This window comes from Lepeophtheirus salmonis, chromosome 8 (genome assembly GCF_016086655.4).
Source record: "Lepeophtheirus salmonis chromosome 8, UVic_Lsal_1.4, whole genome shotgun sequence".
Taxonomy (NCBI): domain Eukaryota; kingdom Metazoa; phylum Arthropoda; class Copepoda; order Siphonostomatoida; family Caligidae; genus Lepeophtheirus; species Lepeophtheirus salmonis.
The window spans coordinates 36499875-36523456 of record NC_052138.2 but is presented as its reverse complement, the minus strand read 5'-3'; the positions used below and the strand labels follow the sequence as shown (position 1 = coordinate 36523456).

General features: G+C 30.1%; 2 protein-coding genes and 1 long non-coding RNA gene across 7 annotated transcripts; 2 read left to right on the top strand and 1 right to left on the bottom strand.

The window, feature by feature from the left end:
- Positions 1–671: 671 nt before the first annotated feature.
- LOC121122725 (polypeptide N-acetylgalactosaminyltransferase) lies at positions 672–3838 on the bottom strand. Of its 2 annotated transcripts, XM_040717754.2 has the most exons (12): positions 3698–3838; positions 3140–3337; positions 2789–2942; positions 2629–2734; positions 2462–2569; positions 2157–2397; positions 1924–2096; positions 1526–1861; positions 1387–1468; positions 1189–1322; positions 986–1127; positions 672–923 (listed from the first exon to the last, which is right to left on the bottom strand). In XM_040717754.2, exons 2-12 carry the CDS (start codon positions 3231–3233, stop codon positions 853–855), a joined length of 1641 nt encoding a protein of 546 aa, XP_040573688.1. In that variant the 5' UTR covers positions 3234–3337; positions 3698–3838; the 3' UTR covers positions 672–852. The 2 variants fall into 2 exon arrangements, with proteins under 2 accessions (XP_040573688.1, XP_071746714.1); XM_071890613.1 differs by having other exon boundaries at positions 1924–2397.
- Positions 3839–3920: 82 nt separating this feature from the next.
- On the top strand, positions 3921–9551 carry LOC121122726 (uncharacterized). Of its 4 annotated transcripts, none has more exons than XM_040717755.2 (4): positions 3921–4084; positions 5788–5923; positions 7506–7665; positions 8747–9551. In XM_040717755.2, the coding sequence occupies exons 2-4, from the start codon at positions 5820–5822 to the stop codon at positions 9122–9124; spliced, it is 642 nt and encodes a 213-aa protein (XP_040573689.1). In that variant the 5' UTR covers positions 3921–4084; positions 5788–5819; the 3' UTR covers positions 9125–9551. The 4 variants fall into 4 exon arrangements, with proteins under 4 accessions (XP_040573689.1, XP_040573693.1, XP_040573692.1 ...); XM_040717759.2 differs by lacking the exon at positions 3921–4084 and adding an exon at positions 4635–4714; XM_040717758.2 differs by lacking the exon at positions 3921–4084 and adding an exon at positions 4659–4771.
- A 9574-nt stretch (positions 9552–19125) lies between these two features.
- Positions 19126–21382, top strand: LOC121123047 (uncharacterized). The gene is made up of 2 exons (XR_011781423.1): positions 19126–19435; positions 20064–21382. It is a non-coding gene; the product is annotated as an uncharacterized lncRNA (long non-coding RNA).
- Positions 21383–23582: the final 2200 nt, after the last annotated feature.

Here is a 23582-nt window from a genome sequence, read left to right as displayed (position 1 = left end):
GTTCTTATTCAATATGTACAATCTATTTTATTGTCTAATAAATCATTCCTCATCCTATATACATCACATGCATAATGTGTATCCGAAATCATATTTTTTTTAAATATTAAAATATAAACCTTTTTTAAAAAAAATGGATACTTACACTAATTTTTGGGCCTGTATCTTTCATATAATCTTTAATAAATATTTAACATAAATCCATGTCTAAAAATTGACTAATAAATGAGTTTTTAGTAGGTTATTTTATAAGATGAATTAGGGATCAATTTTTAAGGGAATATGTTGTTATGTTATAATAAATATCTGAGAAGGGATTTTTAAATAATTCATTAAATACGATGAAATAGAATATATAAACGAAATACAAAAATAGGTCTAATTTTTAATATATATATGTATATATTATTTCACCACATTAAAAATTAAACATAATCATTCCAATCTTCTCGAAGTAATATCTACGGCATATTCTAATGGTAAGATTCAAAATACTGAAATCAATTATAATATAATATTATAGTACCTTATGGAGTTGAAATGAGTTCAAAAGAAATCTGAGGACTAGAGAAAAATATACAAGGATTGAAAGTGGAATCGATGAAAATATTCAAGTATTTGTGAGCAAGGTTCTACTTGGACTTGCAGTAGAAATATTTTCCCCCTCCTCGTGGTCTTTGTAATAATTTATTTTATATTTTTCGTTCATAATTACTAATTCAGTATATTTATTAAAGTATAAGTAAGGTATCCGACATTTAATATGTAATCTTTCCGTAAATTCCATAAAAAAATTCTTCCACTTTCCAAACGACAGCTTTCAAATAAATGCTTTGTTCAATTAACAAAATCTCACGGAGAATTCATTTCAAACATAAATCTTTGGTTTAAATTTTCTAAATCACAGGCAGCTCCAATCAATTCTTAAAAAAAAAAAAGTAAAATGATTATAAAAGAGATGCTCATTCAAGTGATATTCAGTTACTTTTTTCAGAATTAACTTCTATACATTTATCAGTCTCATTGTTGAAGAAAGAATAGCCTGCTCTTACTTTCGAGGATTTATTTGGATATATGGGCGTCCATTTTTGAAATTGATTTTGCGAGTCACAGTAAATAGGTTTGATCTATACGTAAAAGGAATTGGAATTATTTTTTATTTCTGGAGTAATTATAAAATTATGTTACATTATCTGTTCCTTTTTGAATTGTCCAACAGAAATCATTTCTGTTAATTTGTCTGTCTTTGTTGTAGTGGAAATTTTGAGGGGAGTATGAACGAATGCATGTATGAACTCCAAGAACCCCTTCATCTCCAGGAGCTATATAAAAAAAAGTTATTCTATAGAAAATAATTATTTGATTGTTGAATAAAATTTTAAATACATATTGTATCCACGCAGTTGAGCCAATAAGGATCACTTCTAGAAAAAATCGAACCAAACCCAATATCACCAAAGTTCGGAATCTAAAATATGTGAACATTTAGATAGATATACTAAAGAATAATAAATATTGTTCCTACGGGCATATTTGGATATATATTTTCCAAATACCATTGAAATGATTTGCATTCAAGATCCTTTCGAAGTTTGATGCGAGGCGATATATCACCACACTCTATGTCGTTTGAAATATGAGATTTTTGAATTGTAGATCGGAATAAGACTTCAAATTGGTCCAGCCACACTTTGGCAAATCTAATTTTATTGCATTCTAGAGTTTTTGTCTTTCCAATGGGATAGTCGTAGGGTTGTGATAATTTGTATATGTGCCCTACTCTAGAACAAGGTGCAATCCTTAATGCACCTCCACAGGTCCAAGCTCGAACGGAGAGTTCAATATTTTCTACACCCCATATCTATGTATGTCATGATTCAATAGCTATGATGAATATAACTTTATAAGCTTTAAACTTCTTACTTCCATTCCTTCATCGTATGCCCCTAACTCAAAAAACCAGTCCTTTTCAATTGCGAACAGGCCTCCGGCGATGGCTGGAGTTGGAAAACTATTGTATGGCTGTAATTTTCTTTGAAGTTCATCTTTATGTGCAATAAATTCCCAAAAGAAATCAAAAGACCAATCAAATCCACCTTTAAAAATTAAATAAATTCGTTTAAAATTACCATTTCGAAGGATATGGCTATACTCACCTCTCAAGTACGTAGAAACAGGCTCAAATCCAAAAGTATACAAATTAATATTATCAATCACTGGTGATACAATACTTTTAGGATAAACAAAAATCGTCTCAAGGAGTGGTAAAACCCAATCGTATCCAACTTCACAGTGACTATCAAGAAATATCATTACAACATTATCAGAGGTTGCTTTTGCACCAATAATTCTTGAGCGGATCAGTCCTTCTCTCTTTTGATTACGGATTAATTTGACCTTTCCAAATATTAAAATAAAAATATTATTATCTACGATCTACGTAACATCGACATTTATTCACTTTTTTTATCACACTTAGTTCTTCCCCGATTGACGAATCTTCATTACCATCATCAACAAGAATTATTTCTTTTAAAAGCTCTTTGGGTGTCCTCTCAATGATACTCACCTAATAATGAAATTTTCAATAACTTTGATTGATCCTACATAATTTAAAACACCACTTACAATTGTTCTTAAAAGCACGGATCTAGGCTCTAAAAAGAATGTGATTACAATGCTCACAGGTTTATACGAATCTTTAACAGTAGAAAATTTATTACATCCATGAATTCTATGTAAATAAATAATTGATTTAAAAATAATTTGATTTTTATGAAATTACTACCGAAAGTCTGGAATACTTCTATTGTAAGCGGTTTCATAACTTTTGACTACGTCAACTCCATATTTACTGAGAGGGTCCTCAATATTTTCGACGGTTAAATCTTTTTCAATGTAGGATTTCCAATCAAAAGTACCCCAGTAATTTGTTTCTGTGCCTGGAATCATGTTTTAGTTCAATTAAAGTTAGGGATATGCTCCTTTTTTTTTTTTTTTAAAAATATATTCCATATATTTATTTAAATTGAGGGAAAGTGCATTACACATAAGGGTATCATTTGCAATAATTATACATACATAGGGCTCATAAGCATTTTTTTGTTAATGGATGGATTGGTTATATTTCATGACTTACACGAATCTGTCATTGCTGAACAATGTCCAGTATCTTCTCCAAAAATGTGATGAGTCAGGACTAGAAGGATGAATATGGATGACATGATCACCATCAGATGCTTTTACTTCTATTGGAAGAGTAAAAAAATGGTCTCGAATTTGGCAGGTACCATATTAGGTTACATAGCATTTTTTCTGAATGCAGCAACATGTTTTACTGTTGGTAAAGTAAAATATAAGTTTAACATGGACTTAACAGTGGAATACAAATCAACAGGGGAGAAAAGCTTCCAAATAAGTTATCGCTATTTTTTGGAATTTAAGATTAGGTTCTAAATAATATACTTAATATTTAAATTAAGTTAATAATTGGATTGAAGATGTTCTATTCGTAAATAATTTGCTTCAATAATTGAAATATTACATTTGATGAACTTATAAAATTGCTCATTGCTATATAAGTAAAATATAATCCCAAGACATGCAAATTAATCTTTGATGAATCCGCCTATATAATTAAGCATACAAAATAATTTCAACCTGTACATGAAACATATTACAAATATTAAAAAATAACCCGGATTCGCTGGAGAAAGCCAATTGTTATCTTCTTATGAATATTCACTACAAAGCAAGCAAAAATCAATAATTACTTTATTAAAAATCATAATTGGATGATTAAATAATTTCATTTGTTTAGGAACGAGGTTGTGTGCATAGTGTCTTTTAGTAAAAAGATGCGTTTTTTAAATAATATAAATAAAACCACGTGATTATATTTTGTACAACGTCCTTTTCTTAGTATTTCACATATTGCTTTTATATAGTTTTTTATTATTATTGAGAGATTGTTGTCAAAGTATTTTACCTGCTTTTGGAAATTAGAAAAGATTGTATTATTTGATAACATAATAGTTAATATTACTTGAAGGTTTCACAATAATTCTACTTCTTTATTCATTGGGTGAGTTACATCGTCTATTTTTTATAATTATATGCATAGTACATAAATATTGACTGTTCCACTTCCGTGATACGATGAGATTATTATCTTGTTATAGTAATAAATATGCTTCGTATCTGTTGCATTTGTTTATTTGAGCAATGTCCTGGCAGTACTATATATGTAATAATTTATAAATAAATTCGCCAGTCACCAAATAATTGTTTTTTGACATTTTAAATTGTTAAATTCTTCTTAATGAAATGACACATTATACATTTTAGAGATCCTCAATAAATTGTTGTACTTCTCAGTATGGAATTTCAATCTACATTATTATTACGTAGAGTTTAAGTCATTGTTCCTTCATTTTATAATATTTAAGAGTTACATGATCTATATTATATAATATTCATAATTACTAAATGTTCCTTAAGCCACAAATAAATCTAGTCATTTATTTTCTTATCTCATATATGATATGATTATATATGTTATGTTTAATCTGTATTTAGACATTTGATAACTCCATGTTTAAGATATGTTCAATTATATGAAATATTCGCCTTATCTATACTAGTATAAGGTTTTTAATATTTGATGATTCCTACTCACTATTAAGTGAACATTTGTCCTAGACTACAGTTCAAAGTATATATGTTAGTCATATACCATTATTGTCCAATTGAATTTACGATCAATTTGAGAGTAAGCTCATTGTTTGTTAGTTCAATTATCAAATTTAATTTGTATATACATATTTAATAATAAGGATATTAAAGTAAAAAAGTTTCAGTACATCTATAATGTAAATTTCAATCAAATCTGTGTAATATTTATGTCGTTATCAATATTATGTATTTATATAGTCAGAACATGATTCCAGACACATTAAAAAAAAAATAATATTTTTAAGTCGCTAATCATTCAATGATTTTTTTTAAAAACTTAACTATAATTTTATAGATAATTATAGTCAACTTCTCGTTAAAAATGTAGCTCTTAGTTAAAGCAGTGTTCATTTCGTTCTATTAAATTTCGTCTCGTCTATTTTTTAGACAGAGGAAACACTTAAAAAAATTGATTTTTTTTGACTTCGTCTTTCAATAGTTTTGCCAAAAATATTTGATGACTTATACATTTCGTGTAGTCATAGCTAAAGAAATTAAGACTGATCCAAAGTAACGATAAAGAACCATCATTTTTTTATTACTTAATAGGTACATTTGTGACATGTATAATGAAGCCAAATAGTTTCCTATTAATTTTGAAGAATATTCATTCCATATTGTTATTCAGTTATTTTTCTCTGTTTTTCTGTATTTTTGCTAAGGATTATTGATTTTCTCCCCTTCAATTTCCTCCACGGGGGATTTTCAAGTACATTATATTGTACACATCTATAGGACTTTGATTAAAAACATTTTAAATACAGTCCTTTGTTGGTATTGTCTTTCATGTCCATAAAACTAATTATATAACATTTGTAACAATGGTTATATAATGTTAATTAACATTCACGGATGAAATAATGACTCAAATGTAATGTCAACGTCTATTTTTTTATTTTTTTTTGAATGATACAATGATTTTTTTATTTAAATAATTATATACAACCGGTTATTATTCACCAATAGGAACGGATCTGTATTTATTCTTGTTTTGATATATTATTTATACTAAAATAACATTTAAAACATGTTTTGTTTTTTTACTTTTTACAGATTGAGTAGATGATTATTATAATACTAGAAGAATGCTTGGCAAATGCTTATTTGTTAGTTTCTGCCTTTCTGTAACTTTTTGGTATATTGGAACACCCTACATCGTCAGGCCAAGTGAAAAAGTAGTTCAAGATTTGTAAGTCATCCTTCGTTAGTATTTGAAATTGCCAATATCTTTTTTAATTGAAACAACTTCAATTGGAAAGATATAATCTTGTCAGTACATTATTCATTTTTTTTTTTTTTTTCCAAAATGTTTTTTTTTTTCTGGTCATAATCCAAAAATGAAGAAATATAAATTTATTAGGTTACGTAGGGCTCAAGAAGTTATAAATTTTATGAAAAAACTAGACTTATTTCCGGAATATAGTTCATATTAGTCAAAAAAGAGGAATTTATTATAATTACTTGGAGCTATTAGATGTCTTCGAACAGACCAATTTTGCATAAAAAATATAAAAGATAACTACCGAAGAAATTCACAATGTTACTCACCGTTTTACATGAACACACTCACACGTAGTTACTCCATAGATAGATGTTCTCTCTTTAAGAATTTAATAACAACTTGAGAAAATGGCGTTGTGAGTCAGGGAGTACTTTCGTCTCTAGAGCACTACCTGGCTGAGCCTTAGCAACCCACGCTCGTTGTTTAAAATTATTCTCCAAATCAAATTTTATAGTATAGAGTTGTATACAATAGGAGTTGACCTAAACCAATGGTTCTCAAATGGGGGTATGCGAACCCCTTGAGGTACTTGAAGAGACTCCAAGAGGTACTTGAGATTTTGAAAGAATATTCTACAAGCGGTACAAAACTCAGGGGCATCCGCAGGGAGTGGGTTGGAGCGGATGAAGCCCCCAACTAAATTAAGGAATTTGTGTTTTTTTTTACTAGAAAATGTTATATTTGAATTTTGTTTTGATAAAATTCAAATGTTTGAAATTTAATTTAAATGGGTTTTTTAATTTTTTTCAAAAAATGTATATTTTTACAACTAGTACATAAATAAAAAATGGCTGAGAATCCCTGACCTAAACCAAGGTGACTATATATGTATAAAGGATAGGCAGCAAGGAAATTCTATGCTTATGTTTTTTTCATTATCACGAGAAGAAGGAAAATATAATGACGTCACTGTTTCTACACATAGCTCCCTATCCTATATAATTGTAAAGTAATAATTTTAAAATCCAGGATTAATTCATGTAAGACAACACAAATTAAGTGAATAAATTAGATAAATATAACTAAAATTCATTTATAGGGCACAAAGGTAAACTTACGAACATTGGCAAAAACTATAAAAAACAAAAATATTTAACTTATATTGATATTAATATCGATAAAAGTAAATCCTTTCCTATACTTATTTCGATTGTTATGAAACTTGATGATATATTTTGCTTGACACTTTATAGAATAATAAAATCAATTTCAGAACTAATTATTTAGAAATACTAATATTAATTTGCATAGATAATAATTATAAAATTAATAATAATGAACTATCTCTTGAGTTTTGAATACATTTTTATTTCATAGATCAAAAATATTTATACGATATACATCAGGGAGCACTGTTTACAGGACGGAACTGGAGGGTACTGCAGTCTTCCTTCTAAATAAGAATTTCCACTAAACTAATAGCAATTTTATTTGTGTAGAATTCTTTATCATTCCTATTTATACATTTCCATTAATTTCTTTGTTTCAGAATAAATTCAAACAGTCTGAGTGAGCCAATATCTCACGCTGGAAAAAATACCATCCTCGTAGAAAATTGGACTAAATGGCGACTATATCATCAAAATGAACAGGGAAAAGAAGAAATACTTTTCAAGAATAGTGCAAAATATATTCCATTGTTAGGAAAGGTGTGAACCATACTCAATATGGGTGGCCGGAGCGGCAGGATTTTCCCTGAAAATCAAATTTGTTCCTTTTTTTTCAAATGACTTTTTTAAAAGAATTTCTCAATTATTTTATGGGCTTTTTACCTCCACCAACAGAAGTTAGAGTTATGTTTTTTCCTCGGTTAATTTGAGTGTTTGTTTGTAATCAAAATTTCCCAAAAAGTTAGAAGTCGATTTTGGCGAAACTTTCTAGGAAGGTTATATATGTTAACAGTACAGTCCCATTAAATTTTGAAAAGTCAAGGTAACACAAAGTGTTATTTTATCAGCAAAGTGATATATAAAGTCACAAATTGTTTTTATATAACTTTGTAGTAAGGTTATATATACTAACAGAGGTTATTTAATTTTAAGGGGTCTGAAAAGTTTATTTTCAAAGGAAGATACTAGACATTTTTTGTATGTATTTTACAAAATAGACTCATTGCAACTCCCCACACTTCTCCCATCTCTGTATCCCGTCCAAATAGTACTCGGCGTTTTTCTCTGCAAAATAATTGTTCATGGGACACTTTGTTTTTGAATCAATTACTCCAAGTTGAGTTAACTTAGACGCGTCAAATTTTAACACAAGAACCCTTTATACGTCTGGTATTGTTTGAAACTATTTTAAGGTTACACTTTCAAAAAAATAAAAATAATGACAGCTTAATACGCGATTTTGTCAATTTCCGCAAAAACAGTCCCATCAACTCACTCTTACGACTTTTACATTACAACTGCGCGTACAAAATGGCTGAAACTTTGGGAAGTTACAAGAGTCCTTTAGATGTGTCAAGCTTTTATCTACAAGTGCTGTCATCTTCACGTTGAGGACAAAAACTTTTCAGACTACCTTCGTACTGAAACTACCTATTTTAGAAAAATGAATTTCCATTTTTTCTTGACTTTTTTTTAATAAAATTCCGTGGATTTCTTAATCTTCCACCCTATGAAATATTAATCCCTGTGAGGCCATTGACTCTCCTTGCCACTCTGACACTGGACAACATAAGTTTATTTATTCAGTGTTTCCGTAATACAATCGTAATTAATTTTTTAGGAAACAAACATGCATTTCGAATGGAGATCTCATTATAATGTTGTGGTATATGATAATCCACCGGAACCTCGAAGAGCTTACGTTGAAAGTTCTTGGTTAGATAAATTTGGAATTTATGATCACCTCATAGTCGAAATCATTGAGAATAATAGATTGCGAATCGTTCCAAAATTTATGTTTGGGATTGATCAAGAAATACTTGATGAATTATATAAAGGACCTGAAAAAATGCCCATCATTGGTTACTTTGGTTCCTCTCCCTTTGTCGATAGGGTTGTGATAATGTCGTACCTCTTTTTGGTTCTTGTAATTATGTTCATTGTGCTGGCAAGATCTGAAGATACAAAAACCAAAAAGAAAAGAGAACATGAGGATTAAAGAAGAGTCTTTAATTTTTGCATCATTGGACCATTTCATTTATAGGATAAAAACTTTGGTTTGTGCAATCATTCAGTTCGTAATTAACTCTTATTGGTACTGTTTATCACAAAGTATACAACCATGTTCATTAATTTTTAATTATGTTTTTAACAATTTTGTTTATTATAAATTGGTGCTAGATTATATAGGAAAGACCTTTATTTTTATTCGTAAAAAGCACAATTTTTATAAAAAAAATGAAAGGAAATTGAGAAAATTTCCTTCTCATCTCTATTCAACTATTAAAAATTAGAAAACTGATATCAATAATATTGTTTTAAAATATTAACCGATTTTTTTTATCTATAAGAGCTATGTTTGGATTTTTTTAAATGTTTACTAACATATATTAGTTAAAAAATACAATTTTTTAAATCCTCTGTGATAATTTCGTTCAATATCTAAAATTTCATTTTTTTATATAGTATACAAATACATAGGGTTTTAAATTTTAAGCATTTTCAGTGGGTTTTTATTATCAAAAAAAAAAAGAGATGGTAATTCAGGGATGTTTACTGGGCGTGGGCTGAAGGGGCTGTAGCCTCCCAAATTAATGAATTTTTGCTTTTTACTAGAAAATTTAATATTTGATTTTTTTTAAATTCAATATTTGAAATATAATTTTTTCAATTCTTTTCTGAAAAAATTAACTTTTTGTAAACAGTTATGTATTTTTGAAAAATTAAAGTTTTTGGATTTTGGATTTTTTTTTTCCAAAAATCTAATTTTTTGTGAATAGTTGTTTATTTTGAAAAATTTCGAAAAAAAATAAATTTTTTGTGAATAGCTCTTGGCTTTTGAAATTTTCTTCCAAAAAATTTAATATTTGAATTTTTTTTCCAAAAAATTTTATTTTGTGTAAAGATCTGTGTATTTTCGAAATTTTTTTGCCAAGAATTTAATTTTGTGTCAATAGCTGTGCATATTTGAATTTATTTTCCAAAAAATTTAATTTTTTGTGAATAGTTATTGATTTTGAATTTTTTTGCCAAAAGATTAGAAATTAAAAGCAATCAAATATCTAAGTGGACAAAAGGTATAGAACTAAATTATTAAACATCGTCATGGCAACACAAAACGAGTTTCAATCCAGTGTACAACTTTACAAATATACATATCGATAATAATTGCTTCCAGAGCAAGGATTACCATAGTTGTTTATCCCAACATATACATACTATGATCGTCATATCTGCGCATCACTTCTCTCATAATAGATAAATATATCACAAAGATATATCAACCCTCTATTGTAAAGCCGCCTCACAAGCTTTCACTCGAAGTGTTAAATCCAACCAAGATTGAGAAGACCAATGTCAAATTCGCTGACGCAGTTTTCCATGAGTCTACCATTAGTGCACTTACATTTTATTCTGATACTAAAAAAATACGGGTTAGTCACTATTAAAATTTTCAAACAAGGATTTTACTCAAATTGAGGAACTCCTTGGCGACGACGACATCTCCAATTCGGAAATTATGCTTACTTTCTGAAGGCCTTACGAATTGGAGACAATTGCATCTATTAGACAGAGCAGCGCTCTATACTTTGGTGCTAGATGTATTGTGTTCGTGTTCAGATCGTGAGGAAGAAAAAGCCCACTCTCCTAATCCAAGAGGATTCTTAGTTGCAACTTTTATTGGAAGAATGCCCGGAGCTCAACGATCATGGTTGAAGCAATTATGAACACAGCGTGTGATTGAAGTAACTCCTCAGTAAAATCAAATAAGTACTTGTAAATATTATGACTTATAATCACTAATATCGTAGTCAAATTGAATGAATGTTCTGTTGAAATTAAAAAGAGGTTACCAGACAAGAAAGCTATGATTAATAGAAAATAAAAAACTCTAATAAATATTTAAGTAATGTTTTAATTAAATATATGTAAACCTTGAATTATTTAATGGTGTTCTCTTCTGTAAAAAAGTATCGCTTATATGGGAAATATAAGGGATATCAATGTTATAACAATTAATTTATATGTATTACTAATACATATTATAATATCATTTAGTAACATAATATTAGATGTTTAGGACATCTTTTGTGAAAGTGTGGTTTTTCATTCCTTTCGAGTAGACAGACTCTATTATATTTAATGATGAAAATCCGCTGTATTTTTAGGCTGGTCTGTTAATTTTTAATTGGTAATATAAAAAAGTTATGTTATATATATATAACTTATGACCAACTCTTAATAGTACTGAATCATAGTAATAAAATTGCATATTTGTAGCAATTCAACCCAAAAGGAAGCTAGAATATTTTTTCTCAAAATTGAACATGGAATAAACTTTCCAACAAATCATAGTTCATTTTAAAGAACAAATTATTCTCATTAATCCTTTGGAGGTACCGCTAATTGTACTTAAAGTACCCAAATTCACCGCCACATCTATAGAATTAGGAAATTAATAAATTATGTTTCTAAAACATTATTACTTTAGTCCAATTTAAATCAGGTAGATAAAACAGAGTTTTGAAACTAAAATTCACACTCTTATCCACTTCGTCTTATTTTCTAAAAAAAATGATCTGAAACTAAAGTTGATAATATTGTAGAGAAAAACGGGTGTAAGGAGAAGGGGGGGAAATACATATGGTATCATTGTTTAAAATACTGATGTGATTAACATCTGCCTGCTTTATTATGAATTTTGAGGGTATAACGAAAGTATTTATTAGCAAAAGGTTTAATGAAGATATACTACGTATAATTGACTTAGACGTTTTTTATCCGTTACAGTAGATTTGAAAACGTCACACTCCATGAAATTGTAATTCATTATGAACCTTATTCTCAGAATAATAGCTAATGAAACGACAAAGTAGAGTATTTCGAAATATATTTGAGGTTCCAAGTTTAAAAAAGAAGGCTGTAATTAAATATAATCTACATAATAAAAAATATACCATCATACATTTAAGTTAAATATACAAAATTAAACAATTGGAATCATGTAACTAATAACAATAAATTATATATACAGAATATTGAAATAATAGATTGATCCAAATAATATTTTCTTGTTCTGACACCGGAATCCAGTTAAATATGTCATAACTTTAGGTTGCAAAACACAAGCGAGACGTGGAGTTTAATCAAAAAGATAATCACCCCTCTTCATGTGGAAGTTGCTATATACAATTGTGCACAGGATAGATATATCTCTCTACCGAGGAAATCTAGCTAACTATTAATAATAAATGTCAAAATCATAAAATTAGAAAATAAATATACTAATAAAAAAAATGTTAGAAATAAATCCATCTTAAAGATTTAGAGCAAAAGCTAATTATGTAGCAATGTCCGGCGATATTACTCTTTTTTAAGAGCATCAAAAGATTTTTTCCCCGCTATTTATGCTTGTATAACAACATACTATTATCATGAAGGATATACACAATTGCTAATTATATTGCTACACCCAATGTAACTACCCCCGTTGTTGTGACCATTTAAGCAGTAGTGTTTGCCTTTTATGAGTTTTCTGAACACCATTTCTTGGAGCCTATCAACCATAGCTAAACCTTAAGTGATAAAAAAGTAATATTTATTGACTATGTAATATAGGAAAACCTAATGATCATACCCAAGTCTTTAAGTGAAGAAACTAGTCTCAGACAAACTAGTTGCGAACCATCCAAAGCTACTACCCCCGTTGTTGTAACCATTTAAGCAGTTGTTTTTGCTATTTAATGAGTTGTGTATCATAATTCTTGATATGTTTAGCTAAAATAGAATCATATTTTAGGGTTAGATTTAAAAAAATTGAATACTTAATGTTATATAGTACAAAATTCAGAGTTCCATTTCGAAATTAGTAAATACTTTTTACTGATAACTTGATCCTCATTTGGTGTGGATGACTCAAAACATTTTTATATGTATTTCTATAAATGACATCAGTACCAACATCCTCCATTAATTTAATGATGGTTCCTCGGTATTTCTCCATAAATTTTTTGAACGTAGATGATTACCAATGGATAAGGTTATATTACATGCAATAAGCATCTTTGTGAGATCAGAGTTAAAGTTTGACTTGATGTATTCATCATTAACTTGATTTTTTAGATGAATATCCATGCTCTTGATATGAGATGAGGATAATGAGTGGCGTGTAATTCTAGACAGGGGGCTAAAGGCACATTTATATCGACAAATCCGACAAACCATCTGTTACTCATCTGGTAAGTATTTTCCAAATTCCTGGGCCTCCATTTTCAGAAATCCAGACAGAAGGCAAAGTTATTTTAGGCATTTTATTCAGTTTTCTATCGACTATCAGCATCTAATATTATATTAATATTGAATAATAAAGGCGGGAATGATAATGTTTTTGATAGAAGAAGATGAATACTATTTAAACAATGATGCCATGCGTTCCTTCCTCCTCGCACGCTTTTCTATTCTTACCAAAATTATCACCCTTAGGTATAACATGATAGGCAGCTGATTTTTTAAAATAAACTAAATCGTAATGTATGTCTCGCGGGAGCGAGACATATTGTACTATTGAGTATAGTCTAGGACTACATGATCCGTAGAGGTAGGCACACAGAAACGAGATCCCTTGAACAGAACATAAAGAGAGGTCAGAAAGCATGTTGCTAGGATAGCCAAATAGAAAAACATGAACTCCGAGGGAAAATGTATAATTGGAGATCCAATTAAATATAATCCAGGCGGAGGGGGAACTTTTTTTAAGGCATTTGTCTTATAAAATTAATTATCTATATATATAAAAGAGAGATTGTGTGTGTAGATGTCCTTTATACGTTCCCACACCGTTGAACCTACGAGCTGAAATTTTGCATGGGTCCCTCTTTTGAGCTCGGACGTGCTAAGACGGGGGTGTCGATTTTTTGGGGTGTCATATAAGAGGGGCTTATGCTGTGCTCATGGAGACTAGATAGGGGGTTTGAGTTATTTATTAAAAAGAGATTGGCGTTTCAAAAACCAACTATAGGAATAACTACGTTTTCAAAATCAAAAAAATTATGGGCAAAAAAAAGAAATTTGTGAAAATTGCAATTTCGTTTATTTCAGGTGCAAAAAATGAACTTCCAATGGAATATGGGATTAGTAAATAGAATAAAGATTCTAGGAATTCGTCTGGAGATTGGTTTGTATATAAATTTCCCAAATAAAATTTGATGTTTAACTGAAATATCTGTCATTTTCTTAATAATTTTCCTCATTTTGTCTCTCTTTTTCCCTCCATTTCTTCATCAAACGTCAATTTTCAATATTTTTAAAAGAAATGCCACAAAACCATACATTTTGGACATAAAATTTGAGACATTAACTTTCCAATGATATATTTTCAATTTCCTGAACATTTCAAATCAAATACAGTTATTCCATTCACTCTAATCAAAGGGAAAAATCTCATTAGAAATAGACTCCAGCATTCTCCAGTCTAGGTATTTTAACTTTAATTGCTCCTCATATTCATAAGAAACAATGAGGCTTGAAGAAATGATATCCTAGTACGAACAATTTAGGGAAGATAATATTCGTTTAAACAATAAAAAAACGATAGAATTTTAAGCCCATTAAAATCACGAAATCAAGTTAATAAATAATGTAAAATATTATTTGTCCTGTATTCGTAAATATCTACATAGGTAAAGAATAAAGATAGGAAACCACGAATAGAAATCCGTGTAGCGGTGGCACAAGAAGGAGATCTCCTTTGACTTATAAAGATGAGCATACTTCATCACCACAATCTGGAAACTTGAAGAGGCATATTAAATGTGTTCATGAGAAGATTAAAAAATTGAATTGTACTTACTGCTCTAGTTCTTTTACACAATCTCTAAATTTGAAAATGCATATTGAAGGTGTTTATGAGAAGATGAAATTTAAAAATTTCCAATTTAAAGTTACTGATCTAGAGCTCTTTTACACAATTTGTTAGCTTGGAGATGCATGTAAAGACTTTTTATAAGCAGAAAAAGAAGTTATATACATATTTGCAACTTTTCCAAGATAGTAAAATATATTTATACACTCATGATTTTAATATGAAAATTTAATAAAATGAGTTGTTTTTTTGTCACTAGCTATCACTAGAATTTATCATGTTAAGATACATTCCTATCAAATCTGAAGGAAAGATAATCAGATAAAGGACATCAAAAAAGTTCCCCCTCTTGGCAATGCTGGAAGGCTATGAATGGTGGCATTTAAGGCCGGAGATAAAACAATTTTGTTCTCCAGATAATGATTGTTGACAGAATACAAATTTCATATTATCTAACGGTTGTTTCTTTATGCCCTCCACTTAGAATTTTTCCTAGTCTATATTTCCACACATCTCTGATAGGTGGTACTCAGAGGTTATATCACACTCTTTGGATTAATGTAAGCCCTAAAGTTAAACCTCTACTAGATTGATTTACATTAGATTTTATTTACATTGCTGGATATATAGTTTACCCAATTCCAGAGTAAAAGCAGTGATTCTTGGTATACTGAACGTACAACTGTCCATCAGACAACTATCTTGTCTTGTTGTCACGTTGCTGCATCATAAGAATGTCTCCATTTGCTCTCTCATTTGATTCCTGAGATTGTGAGTGGCGGGGATTTCCCTGCACAAGTTAACTTGCACAGCCCGTAGGCTGAGGTCTATTATAGACTATTACAAGGGGTCCTTAACGCACAATGAAGCGGTGGTTGTGGCTTATGAACCAGCTTTTCGACCAACGATTCACTTGCACAACCCATGGACTTGGATGTATTATATGATAATGAAAGTGGTCCTTGATGCTTAGGGAAGCAGTGGTGATGGTAATGATCTACCTCTTGAACTTGCGGTTCTTTTGCACATCCTGTGTATTATAGGATAGTAATAGGGTTCTTTGATGCTTAGAGAAGCGGTGGGTAATATTCCACCTTTTGGATCAGTGGTTGACTTGCACAACCCGTGGCTGAGATGTATCATAGGATATTTGAAGTGGTCCTTGATACTCAGAGTAGCAAACATCAGTCGTACACGCGTTATGATATAACCTTGTATTTCTATTAGCCTTGGCTAGGACTAATTGAAATTTCATGTATTTTTGAAAGGTGCCTTGGGCAAAAAAAAAAGTTTTAGAAACGCTGTTCTTTGGGACGTTTTTTTGTCTTAATTTTGTAAGTGTCCTTAAAGTGTAGAAGGGGTTGGCAAAATTTTAGGACAGATACATACTTAGTGAATATTAATAACTCCAATATATATTTTTTAAAGTGGGTAATGTTCGAGAAAGTATTAAAGAGAATATGAAAGCGTAAGCTTTCACAATATATATATATATATATGTATCTAAACTTAGGATATATGATTCTGGTCATTTCTCAAGGAACTGTGCTTCAACATGATACAAAACTTGTATAAAAATATTTTTATACTTCTATTTATGGTATCTCAAGTAAGGGATTAAATGAAGGATTATTGCTTGCACAAATTCTGAATTTGTAATTGGTACTTTATTCTGTTCTTCATTACCTATAGATCCATTGTAAAAAAGGTCTTCATTTTTCGCCAAAATTCGAGTTTTTTAATGGTTCCTCCTCAATCGACAATACAGTTACTCTCGAGCCTCAATATGTTACTCCTAATGAGTCTCATAATTTTTTAACCTTCTTTCTATGTATAAAATTTTCCATTGAGGTTGTACAACCTCAACCAATATTTTGGAGCTCTGAAATAAGTTTTTGGATCGAATCAATTCACAATCAATTTGCAATAGTTCGTTTGGGTAAATGTGAGCATTTAATTCATTATCGTAGACTTTTAAAACTTTTTCAATGGAATGATATCTGTATTACAAAATCAAAATCAGGTTTGAAGCCTTAGAATGGTTTATTTTTAAAGAGTTTGAAGAAAGTTGTTTTTTTAATTTCAGAGACTTATTTGAGCTGGAATGGGTGGAGAAAGTTCAAATTAAATACTGAAATATGTGAATTTCATGTCAGAAAGAAACTTTTTAATAGTTTTATAATCGGTGGCTATCTGAAAAAAACGTACAAAAAGGGATTTATGAACTTTCGAGGAATGATTACTGATATATATTCTTCAACAGAGGAAAACATGGAATCCAGTTTTTTTATATTAGGAAATTTGTTTGATTGGAATCTGGTCAAATCTTTTCGTCAAATAGGAAAAAATGTGGACATAATTGAGGTCATTATTATTCATAATGTGTTATTATCTTGAATTGATTTTTATAAGTATGTAGGTCCCAGAATCCAGAAAGATTGTGCCCTTAAAAAAAATCTTTAGAGGTCAATTTGATTTTCACGAAGCCATTTTGACTTGTTTTTTCTTAAAAGGTATTTTGTCAACGGATTGGAAAGGAATACATTTGTCAATGTGGTCACCTAAAGACACAGAACATCTATCCTGTAGTAAGTACAATCAGATCTGTAACTCGGAGGAATGGATGGCTATTGAACGCCTTCAAAATTCAATGTGCAATGTCATACAAATACCAACTCTACAAAATAAAAAAGTAAATTGCCTTGATCGCTATGCCTTTGGCTGCAGTTTCAAGGTTTCAAAAAATGAATACTATCTAAGAGGAACGAACAGACACTTACAACTTATTGATAGGCACTATTTCCAACATTTTGAGAACGACTCAATTAGCTTTTATGGATCTAAAAATACATTTATCAAAAAAATTAATTCAACCTGGTGTATAGGTATCTTAAAGCCCTTCACTATTCTTGGTTTCTATAATGGTTCAAATATTTATCCAAGAGGCACAAATACATGGTTTACCCGCTTTGAAGAACATGGAGATATTAAACTTGAGGAATGCTTATTATCCTTCTCTTGGGTAATTATGATTTTTTAAATGAACTAGAATGTCACTCATTAGAGCGCAAAACCTCCACCTGAAATCAAATTGAGTTAAATATCTCAATTTGATTCAAAATTATGGACAGCTCAAAATTTAATGGCCTCTTACCCTGATCATTTATAATCTTTGTACTAAGTTTGATCAAAATCAATATGTAATCTAGGTGACTAACAAACAAACAGAGGCAAACACAGAACCTTAGTTCAAATTCCTTGGTAAAAGTAACAAAAATGTTATGTACTGCTTAAATAAAATCTTACTTTGATAGTGATTTGAGCGTATACAATGACTACAAAATTATGTTATTAGTTTATATGTACAGAAGATAATATGATTATTTTAATAGAAACTTAAGAACCAAATAAGTACACAAATAAATCCAAATCCTTAAATCCTTCAAGAATCCAAATTAAATGTAATAAAGTCATCGGATAGAATCAGGGGCGAAGGCAAGGAGTGGGTTGAAAACCAAGCCACCTACCCCTAAAAAATATATAATCCTACGGACGCCCCTGGGAATAAATCTCAGTCTTTTTTACGGGGGATCCTACGATATTTTATTTACATTTTTAATCATATCTTTATAACCTACCTATAGAAGACTTACGACTCACTTTTGGGTCGCGACCTACCTATTGAGAAACATTTTTTTAACACACTCCTGTGCTTAGTAATAATAAAAACTTTAGATGATGTTATATATCTATATATGTAGTAACAAATGACAAACTCGATATCCGTCCGTGAAGAAACTATTTTTATAACCTTCCCAATGAATTTGAACGGAGGCTATGTTTGCTTATTAGTCACCAGGTTACAGGTTTAAGTTACTGATCGATTTTGATGAAACTTGGTACGAAGATTACATATGGTCACAGTAAGCAGCCATTCAATTTAGAGGTTAAGTTCAAGGTCATGGTAACAAAAACGTTAAAAAATTATAATCGACCTTTGATTTGTTAGTACTCAGAAGTTCCAGAAAAATAGTTTTCACAGCGCCCTCTATGTAAGAAATATACATCTATATTTTATAATATTGTCATTCTGGGAGTTGTATTGCTTTTTCGTAGTGTTGGGTCGATCCATTATCGATTTGAGTCGATCACATGATCGACTCACTCAGTTGGTCCAAAAAACTGAAGCAATAATAAAAGGCTAGTCACGTGTCTCGGTCCTGCATCAGTCTGCGGACTGAAAACGTGGACCACAAAAAAAAGTTTTTAAAATTATACATACGGCCAGCAGAGACATAGGAATTAAAAAGGTGTGTGACGTCACTTGTTTCTTTTTCCCATTTTTATCGGTCCATACCGCGGTCAATCTAATCATTCAGTTTAGACCGATGGATACTCGGTCTAGTTCATTCATTCAAGACCGACCCAACACTACTTTTTTGGGAGATGGTAGGTAGCACTTTCTCTCACATTGTTTCAAAAGTTTAAGTTATATAACTTTAGAGTATTTTAAGTTTAATTAACTGACTGGGATTTTCTCTACCTCCAATTGAACGATCAAGAAAAAAATATAGATTCAAACTCCCAACAACTTCTGTTTCCAAGCGAAAAAGCAATGCAAGAAACTAACTAATTAAATGGAGGTCAAAGAGAGCTAAAATTTTAGATTTTAGAGTTTTTATATTTAAAACAATTATAAAAATATCGGATGTAATATAAAAACGATTTGGTATGGAATGACCCAGTTCTAAAGTTTAATAAAACAGATAGTGTCAACATAGTGTTTAACTAAATTATTGGAGAACTAACGGTTACTTCAAGACAGTTTTTTTAGTATTTCAACTTAAAAATAGAAAATATATTTAACTTTAACTAATTAACTTAATCTAGTTAAGTTAAAGTTAAGATAATGCAGTTTACAAAATTAACTAGTTAAGTTAAAAGTTAATTTTGATAAATAAAAAAATAACTAGTGAAGTTATAGTTAATTAACATAAATTATTAACTTATCTAAGTTAAGTTAAGTTGCATTAACTTGCCCAACTCTGCTCACAATTGTATTTTTTTTACTTTTTAGTGCGATAGAAAAATGTTTGCATGTGATAATGGAAGATGTATTAGTGCTAATAAAATCTGTGACGGAAACCAGGACTGCTTAAATTATGAAGATGAAAAAAATTGTTCAATGGTTGAAACATCTTTGTACCGAAAGGAATTTCCACCCTCAGCCTATGAAGTCAATTCAATGACAAGCATTCGATTAAAGTTTCACTTGAATTCAATCAACTACGTTGATGAAATGAATAATCTGATCAACATCAATTTCAAAATAACCTTAACATGGTATGATCCGAGACTAGAGTTTAATTCAATATTACAGCAAGTCAAATATATATCCGAAGAAGAAAAAAACAAACTATGGATCCCTCAACTGGTTTTCAAAAGTGTCCCTGGGGAGGATGACATCTTTATTCCTATGGGTCGAGGAAATGTCTTTATTGAAATGGATTCGTCCAGAGAGGACATAGATGTAAAAATGGAGGAATTGTATGCTAAAGCCTATGTCAGTGGCTCAAATGCTAATATCTCCTACTCATTTCACCATAACATCAACATAAATTGTTTTTTCCAATTTCATTACTATCCTTTTGATACTCAAACTTGCCATCTTAGGATTTTACTTCCAACTCAGTATAGAAATGAAGTACATTTCCACTCTGAAGCAACAATTACATATGATAAAATAACACTGCTACAGCTTAAATTAATGGGTCTTACAATTGAGGAAGTAGATGATATTGTTGTTACCATGACTTTTATGAGGATTTTTAATAATATCTTTTGGACAACATACATTCCCACTTTTTTTTCTTCAAATTGTTTCAATCCTAACACTACTTTTACCACGTGAAAGATTCGCTACGAGTATCATGATAACCCTTACCACGACCCTCGTAATGTATTCCTTGTATCAAATCGTATCAATTTCTCTTCCCGCCACGTCTTATAATAAAATGATTGACTATTGGCTTCTCTTTGCATTAATGACGCCATTTTTTACATTTACCATTCAAGCCACTATTGAACTATGGGGGTCCTTGGAGTGTGGAAGTACACAGAATAATCTATTAATCACTTTTGTACTAAAGTATGGACGAGATTTACTCATATTGGCTATATTTGTCTTTGACAGTCTATATTGGATGATTAATACGATTTCGTATCAGAGTAGAAATTATAATCACGATCAAAGTTTATCTACATAAATATAATTAAAAATATGTTACAGTGGATTTAATTAAAAAAATAATTTGATTACTTATTTGAAGAGACTTCTACATAATTAATTTATAATCATTTTTCCATTTAAATGTAAAATATAATTATCTAAAGTAATATTGTTTATACTAGTTGTAACCTTCTTATGATGTTTTAGTAATTCAATTTGTATGGAGTGTTGCCACGTAGTTTGAAGCAAAATCGGCTAAAAATTGACTAGTTTCTACAACAAACGACTAAATATATTTAAAAGGTAATGGCTAGATGGGTTTATTTTTTTAGGCCTCTTTAAAATATCATTAGTTGTTTGTCTTCACGTAAAAACTTAGATATGATCTTAAGCTTTTACAATTTTCCCTACTAAATAAATATTACGTTTGTACTTTTTAGGCTCATAATCTCGAGGAAATTGTGTTCAAAAAACTAAATAAATGCAGGAAAAACTACCTAAATGGTATCAGCAAGAGGGTATTACAGAAAACAGAGACAAATACTTACCATAAACACAAAATGAAAGCTGTTCAGAATTCTAGGTCACGTTTAGCGATTACGAATTAAAAAGGGAATTAGAAAATGATTAGCAAGTTAGTTTTAGTATGTATCTTGATTGCGGTTGAAGGAGGAACATATTTCTAATTATTATGTTGTCTACGTTTTACTAAATTTTGGAGTTATTTATCAATGAATAATGAAATAATTTTAATAAAAATTATGTATACTGCGGGCACGGGCTAGTATATACCCTAATATTAAAACATACAAACTATGTTTCAGTATAAAGTCTAATCCCGCTGTGTTAAAATTTCGGAGTTTTATTATACTAAATTTAAAATAGGTATTTTGGTCCCTCTAGCATCGTTCTACGATGCAGTGGTTAGGTTCAGAAAACTTTTAAAAGAAGATCCTATTGGTTAAAGCTAATTCTAAGAGTCAACCCATAACATCAAATGAAGCTATATAATTCGACGAATACATCAAAGTAATGAAACCTCAAGCTGTCTATATTTTACAATTATTATTTGTTGTCCACCATCTTAGAACTTCATGAAAAAATACCATCAGCATTTGTAGGGATGTCTTTTTATTAATAGTTATTCTCTAAATAATAATTAATATTTGGCAAAAAGAAAAATACTTTTTTTTTCAAATTTTCTCCACCTTATTACCTTTATTGTATCACGCAACCTTTTCTTGAAAAGAAACCGAAAAAAGGCCCGAAATCATAAGGTAGTAAGCCAAATAAGTGAACGTCACCATCTGATATTTGTTTTTTATGTAATCCCAGACTATCAGTGTCATACTATTTTCTCCACAACTTTTAAAATGAATTAAATATAATTATAATATTGCTTAGTAATATTTTATTAAAAGCGTAGCTTTAAATTTATATTCTATATGATAGCCAAAATGTCTTTATATAAATAATATGATGGCCAATATCTGTATTCATGTCCTTTTGAAAAAGGAGCATAAGTATTGCTTAACTTTTTACTCGTTTATTTATCAAAAGAATAAATTATGAATAGCCATGACCCATCAAGTCAGATGAGGGAATCGACAGCTGACAACAAAACACATAAGGTATTTTTGGTGTTAGCGAGGTTGCTTCTTGAAAAAGGCTCCTAGTATCATTGGTTTCCTTTACCTTTTGCCAGTGGAGTTTGAGTGGATAAAAAAGCTTTTGTCGTGAGTAAAGACATTTTCTAAAAACAGATTACTAGGGTTGGGTCGGCCCGTTATCGGTCTGATTCGATCACGTGATCGACTCACTCGGTCGGTCCAAAAAAATGAACCAATAATAAAAGCCTAGTCACGTGACTCGGTCTCGCATCGGTCTGTGGACTGAAGACGTAGACTACAAAAAACATGCTTTTAAAATTAGACAACCGGCCTGCGGAGACATAGGAATGCCATATTTCGGAAATTGCAACCAGGGTAATAGTCAATAGAATAGATTCTATTCTATATACCTTGATAGCAACGAAATTAATTATCATAATTCATATGTATTTTAAAAAAAGGTTTGTGACGTCACATATATTTCTTTTTCTAATTTTGATCTGTCCAGACTGCAGTCCATTGACTGACGAATACAAACAACAAAAGGATCAAAACATTCAAATATTATATAGTAAATAGCCGTTTACTTTATAATTATATCTAAGGGTGATAATTTTAGTAAGAATAGAAAAGCGTGCGAGGAGAAGAAATACTTATGACATCATTGATTAAATAATATACATCTTCTTCTATCAATCTAGAATTGAGATATAAATTATATCTCAATGGATATTCGGTCCGGTTCATTCAGTCCAGA